The sequence below is a fragment of the Penaeus japonicus genome, unplaced genomic scaffold (genome assembly GCF_977035675.1).
Source record: "Penaeus japonicus unplaced genomic scaffold, GWHDUDI00000001_assembly GWHDUDI00000038, whole genome shotgun sequence".
Lineage (NCBI taxonomy): Eukaryota > Metazoa > Arthropoda > Malacostraca > Decapoda > Penaeidae > Penaeus > Penaeus japonicus.
This window is the reverse complement of record NW_028234440.1, coordinates 12,030,852-12,043,351: the sequence shown is the minus strand read 5'-3', so window position 1 is coordinate 12,043,351 and position 12,500 is coordinate 12,030,852. Positions and strand designations below refer to the sequence as shown.

Here is a 12,500-nt window from a genome sequence, read left to right as displayed (position 1 = left end):
CATTGCCAAGAAGAAGCCCACTGCCCAGAAGAAGTTCGAGAAGTCCAGTGCCAAGAAGACTGTCAAGAAGTCCACTAAGTCATCGGGCCACAAGGAGCCCACCTCCTAGAAGAGGGTCAAGGAGCCCTCTGCCTCTCAAAACTTCAAGGAGTCCACTTCCCAGAAGACTTTCAAGAAGCCCTCCTCCCCGACGAATTTCAAGGAGCCCCCCACCCCGTAGAAGCTCTAGAAGTCCTCTTCCTCCTCACCTGTCTAGAACTTCATTGAATCGCCGTTTGTCCAGAAGTCCACACAAGCAGCGACTGTCAAGGAGCCCGCTTCCCCGAAGGCTTTCACACACCCCACCACCAAGAAGGCTATCTCGTAGTCCACTGCCACGCAGAATTTCTAGAACCCCTCCAAGACGCATGTCACGTAGTCCTCCACCCAGACGCTTTTCAAGGAGTCCAGTTCACAGAGGCTCAAGGACCCCACAACGTAGGATATCACGAAGTCCAATTCATCCTCAAGGACATCTTTCTAGGAGTCCTAGAAGAGGTTCCAGAAGCCCACACTTATTAGGAAGAGGTAAGAATGTGTCTCCCCATCGAGGCACAAGAAGTCCATCTCCCAGAAGACTCCAGAGAATGTCCCCTTCACATAGGACTCACAGTCCTAATGCTCACAGAGTACACAGGTATTCCAGGAGTCCAAACAGAAAATACACTTCACAGACTCCTCCGTATAAAGGAGGCCAAAGTCCTTCCAGGAGAGGTTTGCCATTAATGAGAGCCCACAGCAGATCACCAAGCCCTGGTTTGAAGGGGGATTGGAGGCATGCAGGAAGGAGATCAAGAAGCCCGGGCTCTTATAGAATACCTCGCAGTCCGTACCACAGGAATGCAGGAAGTTCATCACCTCATGATAGAATGGGCAACTTGGCCTCGCCTGTGAGGAATAGACCACCTCCAGGGGGACCTGATGCTGGACCAGCAAGAGGTCCATATCATAGGCAGAATTATACTGATAGATTCCCTGGGCCGGGTTTGCCTTTATCAGAAAGGCCAGGAGAAATCTCACCACAGTATGGTAATTATCCCATGGAAAGGCCATTACAGCCTCCTTTGAATGGTCAGCAACACTTCATGAACTATCGTGAGCTTGGCCCTCCCCCTCAAGCAGGCCCCTCATGGCCACATTCAGATAGACGAGACCAACTTCCACCTCAGAGACTACTACCAGAAAGTGGTTGGAATGACCAATACCAGCAGCGAGATCATCTTCCTTTCACATCACACCCTGACCATGAGTTTCCTGCAAACAGAGGACATCTTGATGTGATACATGGTCGACCAGCTGCTGGAATGATAGGACCACATGGGCGAGTGCATGGCTCACCTCCACCACACCACTTACGACCGGTGTCCCCTCAGCCTCACCTTGGCCGACCACCACATATGCCTGATCATCATGGAAGGTATGGCCATGACTTACCCCCCATGGATATGAATGAACGCAGAAGACAAATATCACCAGGTCGGCAAGGTCACAGGCTAAGGTCACGTTCCAAATCTCCATTCTCAGGCAGGCCCTATTCTTATCCTCCAGGTGAGAGAGGTGGGCCTTTGTCACCAAGGGGACGATTGCCTCCCATGGCACAGAACAGACGGGGTCCACGAACTCCACCTCTACCATCTTCCAGGAAAATGTCTCCTCGACCAGGGCCTCGTGAGACAGTGAAATCTCCTAGAGGAGCACAATCTGGTTGGTCACAGGAAAATAAAGGGCCAGCTCAGGGTAGAAGACCCAGTCCATCTCAGTCCTATCCACATGATAGGGGCCCTTATCATCGGGGAGGTGCAAGCCAGTCATCAATGAGAAGAAATGCCACAGGAAACAGTCCCCCTCCAGGTGCCAGAGATCAACCCAGGAGTCAGGATGATGAGCACAAACCACAATATCATGGAAGAAATCATTCACCATCTTACCAGAGTGACAAGCAGTCTGAAAATGTCAGAGAGAGGATTGGTACAGAGTCAGATGATAAAAAGCGAAGATTAGACTCTCCAAGGAGATCAGAGAACAGACAGAAATCTCCGTACAGGAACAGATCTCCAGGCCGCTCACATGCTTCAAGGGGTAGCATTCAGTCGGGACGGGGGAAAGGACGCGGTGCCAAAGGAGGCAGACATGCAAGTCCAGTTTCAGACCGCAGCCGAAGACAAGTTGGACGCAAGCGTGATACTGTACCAAGTAAGCAACGGTCTAGAAGCCCCTCTGGACGTCAGAAGGCACCAGGTTTGTCCTGGGACAAGAGAGAAGCCAAGAATTCAGAAAGCTTTGGCAAAGAGGGGGTTGCATCAACTCGAAATCAGTCACCAGAAAGACATGGTCGTAATGGAAGTCCTTGGTTGGAGCCAGTGACACCTGAGAAACAGAGCCAGGGAACACGGGAGCATTCTTTGACTCCTGGAGAGAATGCCAATGATGACCAAGAAAAGAAGGAACAATCAACGAAAGCAAAGGCTGCAGAAGAGGGCAGAGAAGACAAAGGAAAACATCCAACAGATCAGAAGAACCATCAGACTGAGCTGCCTAACAAGAAACATGAATCTTCAAACAAGGATGAAGGAAAACCTTCAGTTGAACAAGAGAAACTAGAAGCCCGTCGGAAGAAATTTGAACAGGGGAAACCAGTTGTGCCTCAGGAGCCACGCAAGATCTTACTAAAATCTTCAGAGTCTGCAAAATCTGCTGACACCGAAAATACTGATAAGGATAAGAAAGACGAAAAGCAGAAAGAGGAACATGAGGACAAAAAGAAGAAAAAGAAAAAGAAGAAGAAGGAAGAAGAGGAGGAGGAAGATGATGATGACGATGATGATGGATCTGTGAAAAATAGATCAAGCAAGAAGAAGAAAAAAGAAAAGAAAAAGAAGAAAAAGGGCAAGAAAAAGAAGAAGAAACATAAACATTCAGATAATGAAAGTGAAGAGGAGGAGAAAGAAACAAATAAAAGCAGGAATGTAAAAGAAGGTAAGAGTTTTGATAGGTATGAATTATTGTTAATCTTTGTTTGAATGTCTAATACTCTTTTATACTTTATATACTTAATACCCATTTAAATCCAGTAGGAAATGCTAGATCCACAAAAAAGATGTAGTTAGTTACATTTTTTTCCCCCATTCAGGGAAGAAGGAAAACATTGACTCCTCTGACCTGCGTCACATGCTGAAGAGAAAAATAGAGAGTGGTGAGAGTGGGAGAGGCAACAGCAGTAGTAGCAAACAGGATTTGGATGAAAAAGATGAGAAACGTGCAAGGAGAGACAAGCATGAAGATGGGCCCAGGATTTTGGCGAGGACTAAGAGCAGGCAGTCGGAGAGTGCCAGGAAGAAGCATGGTAAAGTAGTCTAAATTTCTCTTCTTGTTTGTGTCTTTAATTCTTTTATATTTCATTCTCCATGTCCCTAAGCAAGACTTCTTATTTTTGTATATCTCCATCAATCTTAGTGTAACCCACTAGCTGCAAGCAGTTGTAATCTACTAGCTTCACATGTTGTACCTGATGGGAAATGCAGACAGATGTTCATGTGTCATGGTCTTTATTGGTGGAATCGGTTAATACACAGGTCAGAATGGTTTGCTCTGCCCGTTCTTCTCTCTGTGTTCTAGTTTATGTATGCCTTTTGGGCTACTTTCTATCCCTCAAGGATTCTGCAAGCAACACAGCTGCTAGGGGCAGCCATATAGTTGAGATGGAAGTGGACACAGGAAGCAGGAAGTGTCAGGTCAAGACTGAATACTAGCATATAACAATCAACTAATCAGCAAGTATGATCAGTGTCTTAGGTCACATGATATGCAATATCAGTGCCTTACAAAGTCCAAGTGATGTAAGGCACTGATATTGCATATCATGACCTGAGACACTGATTGTTCTTCACTGTATCAGTTCATTGTTATGAGGCATGCATGCTATCTGACCTGCTGCCTGTGTCCTCTTCTGTCTTTAACTGTGTAGCCACCCTGGCAGTTGTGTTTGCTAGTGGAAGCCCTGAGGCATAGAAAGTAGCCCAAGGGGTGTATATAAGCCAGGACACACATAGAGAAGAACAGTCAGAGTAAACAGCTCTGACCCCCGGCCCTCAGCTGGAGCCAAGTGTATTAATCGATTCCACCAATAAAGACCAATACACGTCTGTCTTTCCCGGGTGACACTAGGTTAAGCATGTGGATTACAACTGCTGGCAGCTAGTAACTGGTCACATTAAATTACACTTATGATACTCAATCTAGTCACAATAAATTAACTCTTTTTATTTCCTCAAATAACCAAAAAGGATCACAGGAAACATAAAATAAGTTAAATTTCAAATTTAAAGGACGTGTTTTTTGTCTTACATGATGCAGGAGCTCTTTGCCTGATAATGGGCGTCATGATGTACAGGGATTGTGGTTCACTATGTTATTTTATTGTGCTATGAGTAATGAGTGAGTGATGTTGACAATTGCAGTCATAATTGTTATAACTGCCGTAATATTAAGCACAATGGATTTCAACTCACATCCAAAACCTAGATCTAGATGGCACCACTTTCTTCTAGCATCAGCAGGAGAGAGAGCCTTGAATTGCACCCATCTACGGTCTCTAGCAAGCACTATCTCTATAGAGCGATGGCACATAGCAAGTTGCCGACCTCTTGCTCTAAAGTACCGCAGATGAAAGATGTGCAGGCAGAACGAGAGGAGGAAGGTGACTCACACCATGCCCAATGCCTACAATGTGCCCCTGTGCCAGTAGGGATGCCTTTTATTGTGGCACTGACTGTCAAAAGCAGAATTTTCCTTCCTCTTCCCTACCTCTTCATTTTGGATGGTTATAAGTATCATGTTCATCCATGATAGCACACAAATACAAAAAAATAAAGTTGCTTTCTGTCCTCCCCTACAACAGCAATACTTCTATCACTTTGAGTATAAAGAAAAAAAAGAAAAAAGGAATTGATATGGACCCTGAATTGATGGAGCTTGTGATATGACAGATATAAATTTCTAAAAACAGTAAAACACACACAAAAAACAAAAACAAAAATGGCTCCAGCTCTACATGAGTGACTAAAAGGGAGTGGGAAAAATTAAAGTATGGTGCAGAAGCTGCCTCGCTCAGATATAAAACTCATCCTGGAGCCTGTGTAAGCAAATCTATTCCCCATCGGCAACAGATTAACCCATTTACGACGGGACATATTTTCGCTTACTCCTGCTCCCGCCGGGAAGATAACAAGCACATGACACTTCATTCCAAGGTGTTTTCTCCCTGTGTAGGCCCGTGATGAACCTCTCAAAGCATTTTTCACCCACCCTATTCCTATGGTTTGCATGATTATGTCTACAGAGTAAAGGCACCCAAAAATATTTAGTCAAAAAACATGCTATAGCAATGCTTTTCTAGTGTTAATATATTGAATTTTGCCTATATTCTTCACTTCTATATGATAATACCAATGGAAAGAGGAAACAATCTTTTAGTGGGGCATCAAAACATGTTTTATGATTTTTTTTTTTTTTTTTTTAATTATTATTACCAAAATGAATAGAAGACTAATATAAATAATCATACTTGTACCTATGAGTATGTACATGTACCTCGTGAAGTGACGTGATCCACAGGTAATCAACAAATTAGAAGTAATATTACATTAATAATTTTTTGTTTTATTTTATTTCTTGGCCAATCACATCTGAGTTTACAATAGTTTTATTATTCAACTGATCAAGAAGCAGAAAATACCCTGATGTCATCAATACCACGTAGTTTTCTGTGACATCATTTATTTTTTTACATTATCAAATTTTATGACGTTCAAATACCTAAGCTAAAGTAATAGAGTAGGAAATTATGAAAAATTATTATATCTAAGAACAGTCTAGCATACTATTGCTGACGTTTAGCACGTCACAACTGCCTGGCCTGGAACTCGGCAAGTAAATATCCCCAGATCCTCGGATCTAGGGATATTTACCAACCACGTGATAGGATGTCAGCTGGCGCGAATGGGTTAACCTATTGCAGATGGGGATAGATTTACATGATTGATCCCCAGGATGGGCACTAGCACCCAAGATGGATTATATTTCAGACCGAGTGAACTTTGCTCGAAGTATTGTAACTTTTTGTACTATCCTTAACCCTCTCTCGACGGATGGTACACCATTGGTACCGTGCATTCAAGGGCCCGTTCGCAGGGTGCCGGCATACGGTTTTATTTAATTGATTTAAGCCTATGCGTTCGAGAGCCCCGGCATTGCAACTTGCAAGGCTGGAATGTCTCCGGCATGAATGGGTTATTTCACTCATAATATAAAAGCCATATTTATGTTGGGCATTTTACCATCTTGTGAGACATTTATGTGTGCCATCTGACAGTTTATCAATGTTATAGTAAGCTAAAATTGTATTATAGGGTCCATATCAACTCATTATTTTTTTTATACTCAGTGTGATAAAAGTATTGCTGTTTTATTGCTGTTTTTTTTTGTATTTGTGTACCGTTGTGAACAAATACGAAAAATATAACCATCCACAATGAAGATAACATGAAGAGGTTGGGAAGAGGAAAGAAACCTTTGTTTATGACTGTGAGTGCCACATTACAAGGCATCTCTACTGGCACAGGGGCAGACTGTAAACACTGGGCCGTGGTTTGAGTCAGCTTCCTCTTCTTATTCTGCTGGCACACCCTTTATCGGCAATACATTAGAGCAAGAGGTTGGCAATTTGCTATGTGCCATTGCTCTCTAAAGATTGTGCTTGCTTGAGACCATGGATGGCCCTCTCTCTGCTAGTGCTAAGAGAAAGTGGTGCCATGTAGGTTTTGAATTTTAGGGGAAAGCCAATTTGCTTAATATTTTGGTAGTTATAATGATTATATTTACATTTATCATCATCGCTCACTCATTACACATAGTACAATAAAATAACAGAGTGATCCAAAATCCCCCAATATCATGTATGTCCGGACACCCGTTGTCAGGCCAAAGCTGCATCATGTATATCATGACAATCGTACGCAATGGATTAATAACTGTGCAGCCACCCTGGCAGTTGTGTTTGCTAGTGGAAGCCCTGAGGCATAGAAAGTAGCCCAAGGGGTGTATATAAGCCAGGACACACATAGAGAAGAACAGGCAGAGTAAACAGCTCTGACCCGGCCCTCAGCTGGAGCCAAGTGTATTAATCAATTCCACCAATAAAGACCAATACACGTCTGTCTTTCCCGGGTGACACTAGGTTAAGCATGTGGATTACAACTGCTGGCAGCTAGTAACTGGTCACATTAGATTACACTTATGATACTCAATCTGGTCACAATAAATTAACTTTTTTTATTTCCTCAAATAACCAAAAAGGATCACAGGAAACATAAAATAAGTTAAATTTCAAATTTAAAGGACGTGTTTCTTCGTCATACATGATGCAGGAGCTCTTTGCCTGATAATGGGCGTCATGATGTACAGGGATTGTGGTTCACTTTGTTATTTTATTGTGTTATGAGTAATGAGTGAGTGATGTTGACAATTGCAGTCATAATTGTTATAACTGCCGTAATATTAAGCACAATGGATTTTAACTCACATCCAAAACCTAGATGGCACCACTTTCTTCTAGCACCAGCAGGAGAGAGAGCCTTGAATTGCACCCATCTACGGTCTCTAGCAAGCACTATCTCTATAGAGCGATGGCACATAGCAAGTTGCCGACCTCTTGCTCTAAAGTACCGCAGATGAAAGATGTGCAGGCAGAACGAGAGGAGGAAGGTGACTCACACCATGCCCAATGCCTACAATGTGCCCCTGTGCCAGTAGGGATGCCTTTTATTGTGGCACTGACTGTCAAAAGCAGAAGTTTCCTTCCTCTTCCCTACCTCTTCATTTTGGATGGTTATAAGTTTCATGTTCATCCATGATAGCACACAAATACGAAAAAATAAAGTTGCTTTCTGTCCTCCCCTACAATAGCAATACTTCTATCACATTGAGTATAAAAAAAAAAAGAGAAAAAGAATTGATATGGACCCTGAATTGATGGAGCCTGTGATATGACAGATATAAATTTCTAAAAACAGTAAAACACACACAAAAAACAAAAACAATGGAGTGGGAAAAATTAAAGTATGGTGCAGAAGCTGCCTCGCTCAGATATAAAACTCATCCTGGAGCCTGTGTAAGCAAATCTATTCCCCATCGGCAACAGATTAACCCATTTACGACAGGACATATTTTCGCTTACTCCTGCTCCCGCCGGGAAGATAACAAGCACATGACACTTCATTCCAAGGTGTTTTCTCGCTGTGTAGGCCCGTGATGAACCTCTCAAAGCATTTTTCACCCACCCTATTCCTATGGTTTGCATGATTACATCTACAGAGTAAAGGCACCCAAAAATATTTAGTAAAAAAACATGTAATAGTGTTATTATATTGAATTTTGCCTATATTCTTCACTTCTATGTGATAATAACAATGGAAAGAGGAAACAATCTTTTAGTGGGGCATCAAAACATGTTTTATGATTTTTTTTTTTATTATTATTACCAAAATGAATAGAAGACTAATATAAATAATCATACTTGTACATATGAGTATGTACATGTACCTCGTGAAGTGACGTGATCCACTGGTAATCGACAAATTAGAAGTAATATTACATTAGTAATTTTTTGTTTTATTTTATTTCTTGGCCAATCACATCTGAGTTTACAATAGTTTTATTATTCAACTGATCAAGAAGCAGAAAATACCCTGATGTCATCAATACCACGTAGTTTTCTGTGACATCATTTATTTTTTTACATTATCAAATTTTATGACGTTCAAATACCTAAGCTAAAGTAATAGAGTCTAGGAAATTATGAAAAATTATTATATCTAAGAACAGTCTAGCATACTATTGCTGACGTTCAGCATGTCACAACTGCCTGGCCTGGAACTCGGCAAGTAAATCCCCAGATCCTCGGATCTAGGGATATTTACCAACCACGTGATGGGATGTCAGCTGGCGCGAATGGGTTAACCTATTGCAGATGGGGATAGATTTACTTGATTGATCCCCAGGATGGGCACTAGTACCCAAGATGGATTATATTTCAGACCGAGTGAACTTTGCTCGAAGTATTGTAACTTTTTGCACTATCCTTAACCCTCTCTCGACGGATGGTACACCATTGGTACCGTGCATTCAAGGGCCCATTCGCAGGGTGCCGGCATACGGTGTCAATAATTTAATTGATTTAAGCCTATGCGTTCGAGAGCCCCGGCATTGCAACTTGCAAGGCTGGAATGTCTCCGGCATGAATGGGTTATTTCACTCATTATGATATAAAAGCCATATTTATGTTGGGCATTTTACCATCTTGTGAGACATTTATGTGTGCCATCTGACAGGTTATCAATGTTATAGTAAACTAACTCATTATTTTTTTTATACTCAGTGTGATAGAAGTATTGCTGTTTTATTGCTGTTTTTTTTGTATTTGTGTACTGTTGTGAACAAATACGAAAAATATAACCATCCACAATGAAGATAACATGAAGAGGTTGGGAAGAGGAAAGAAACCTTTGTTTATGACTGTGAGTGCCACATTACAAGGCATCTCTACTGGCACAGGGGCAGACTGTAGACACTGGGCCGTGGTTTGAGTCAGCTTCCTCTTCTCATTCTGCCGGCACACCCTTTATCGGCAATACATTAGAGCAAGAGGTTGGCAATTTGCTATGTGCCATTGCTCTCTAAAGATTGTGCTTGCTTGAGACCATGGATGGCCCTCTCTCTGCTAGTGCTAAGAGAAAGTGGTGCCATGTAGGTTTTGAATACGGGAAACCCAATGTGCTTAATATTTTGGTAGTTATAGTGATTATGCTTACATTTATCATCATCACTCACTCATTACACATAGTACAATAAAACAACAGAGTGATCCAAAATCCCCCAATATCATGTATGTCCGGACACCTGTTGTCAGGCCAAAGCTGCATCATGTATATCATGACACTCGTACGCAATGGATTAATAAATAACCAAAATATTCATATATACATAGTCATTACAGATGAAAGAACTTTATACCAATTGAGGCGGAAAATTGAAATATGTATATATATAAGATTGACCACTTACAGTACCTTCCTCATTCATGTATTTATAGAGTTGACCAGTTACAGGTTAAGACAGGCATCAGAATATCATCAATGTTTTTCAAGCTCCTTGTATATTTTATAGACCATTCCCTACTTGTTTGTCTATATCCGAAAAACAATAAAATGTTTGATATTTTCAGATGGAAAGCCCCTTCTTGTGACTGTAGCATCGGGTGAAAATCGCCATGTCATGTCTGGCGATGTTGTGAACAAACGTAAGTTGTTTACATTGTAATGGTTTTTATCTTTCTCTTTTTCACTCAGTTTCTATAGTTATTATTATTTTTCTTATGTTAAATTTCTTGGATTTATTCTGAAACCAATTCATATTACTTCTACTTTCAGAGCTGAGTGTTGATTTTTTTTAGTAAACCCAACAAAAAGAAAAATAACTCCATCAGAAGTGCAAACATTATGTATTCCAATTTTATGAGACTAAAGATTCTCTGTTCCATCACTTGCTTAACCAGGAGCTAATCCCCTTCTTTCCACCACCTGCAGGTGATGAAGGAAAAAGCTCTCAGCGCCTGTCAGTCCACCTCCGTCTAGGCCCGGCAAAGACGTCTTGGGAAGAGGGCAAGTCTAGCAACGTGCAGGGGAGTGGGAGCAGTGGCGGAGGTGGTGGTGGAAGCGGAGGTGGCAGTAGCGGAGGAGGCAGTGGCGGAGGGAGACACAAAAGACGCGACAAATCCAAAGGACGGCAGAGTGGAGGAGGAGGTGCAAGCAACAGAGTGAAGCTGAGGCGTTGATGTGCTCTTTCAGCCTGGATGCAGGTAACACAAACATCTCATTGCTGCTGCTGCTGCACTCACCCGTCTTGAAGTGTGGAGAGCTCAGTGAATTTGTCTGTGATACCAGGTTTTACTGTGAGGGTCTCATTATTTTATTTTTATTATCATTTTCATTTTAAGAAAAAATGTCATTGCTATGATCAATGTTACTGATAGCATTAACAGTCTAGTGATATATTTGCTTTTCATAGTTTGTTCCTCTTTTTTATTTTTTATTTTTTATTTATTTATTTTTCTTTTTATTATTTTGTTTTCCATTGGAATATTCAGACTGGTCCTTAGCAAGGAAATTCAGATATTATTCAGACTTGTTTTAAGACAATCAGACCTATAGGAGTAGAAAATACTTCCAAAAGGTAGCCTAGTTTTTAAAATGGGTGTGAAGCACCCAGTACCTTCATGGTTCTATTTCAAACTGTGATACTTTATTAACATGCAGATCTTAGAGGAGTTTGACTCATTTTGTTTGCAAAGCTAGTTGCAACAAATGTAGAATGAGTTTTATATGCAATTATGTTAGGTATAGTACATCAGGAAATAGCAGGAAATAGTAGGAAATAGTCACTACATTCCATTCATGTATATACTCTTTGAATTAGTTTTCTACTTTTATTACATGTAAGTTATTAGTGTATTCATTGTTTAATGTTATATAAAAAGAAACTTTTATTACAGACATCTCTTTTAATGCTTTAATTTACAGAAATATCAGATATCTTCCAGAAAAAGTTCTGGCTGTTATATACCAAATACAACTTCCGTTTGGTGTGTCCTATTTAGTTCAAGTATCAGTGGATGAAACTCGATCCACAAACAGATGATTATTGAAGCTCAATATATACCTGATATACCTGATAAGCACTTATCACAGTACCTGAAAAGATGGATAAATGAAGTGAAAAATTATTGCTCATCTTCTTTACTCTTGTTTTTTGATAACTGGAAAAAAGTTGCTGGGTCTTTTGGGAAAGTTAGTGCTTCTTGTAAGGAAATTACAAAGTATATATCTTCAGTGCAAGTGAAAGTTTCTTTAGTCATCCAAGAAAAATGGCTTCATCGTATTCATCAATACTGAATGCAAGGAAAATGCAGCTTGATGTGGTGTCTTTAAAGTGGTGCAAGTTATTTCAGTGAAGTTTAATATATTCCGAAATATTCTGTTTGTTGCTTCATGCTTCATTAATTGATTGGGCAGCCCAGTTAGCCAAGATGTATAAAATTGAAACAAGGGATGTTGAAAGATCAACATGAGATCATGTTGTAGCTCATGATCTCATATACTCTTTATTTTTGAAGCATTTCCTACTGATTTTATTTACCAATTTATTTTTACTTTAACTTTGTGCATGTACGTATTGTTACTGTGTTTAAGTGTTAGTCTTTATTCAGAATCTTCCATACATAACATATGCCTTTTTCTACCTTGTGTTATATATGAAATAAACAAGAGATATAATTATATGAGAGGGAAAGCAAAATTTGTTGAATCAGTAAGATTGACTGATGTGGACATGAAGAAGCCCATGTGTAC

General features: G+C 40.7%; 1 protein-coding gene across 5 annotated transcripts in view; it reads left to right on the top strand.

Annotated features, from left to right (window-relative positions):
* LOC122249716 (uncharacterized) overlaps positions 1-12,500 on the top strand; it is a 31,316-nt gene that overhangs the window by 10,755 nt on the left and 8,061 nt on the right. For 4 of the 5 annotated variants that reach the window (XM_043010823.2, XM_043010822.2, XM_086533108.1 and 1 more), the window contains 4 exons: positions 1-3,015; positions 3,170-3,382; positions 10,319-10,393; positions 10,680-10,951. The exon at positions 1-3,015 is cut by the window's left edge and continues 1,279 nt beyond it. In XM_043010823.2, the coding sequence (XP_042866757.2) occupies positions 1-3,015; positions 3,170-3,382; positions 10,319-10,393; positions 10,680-10,927 (3,551 nt within the window). In that variant the 3' untranslated portion in view covers positions 10,928-10,951. Of the gene's footprint in view, positions 3,016-3,169; positions 3,383-10,318; positions 10,394-10,679; positions 11,045-12,500 lie in introns of all 5 variants that reach the window. The other variant, XR_006222883.2, reaches the window with a different exon arrangement.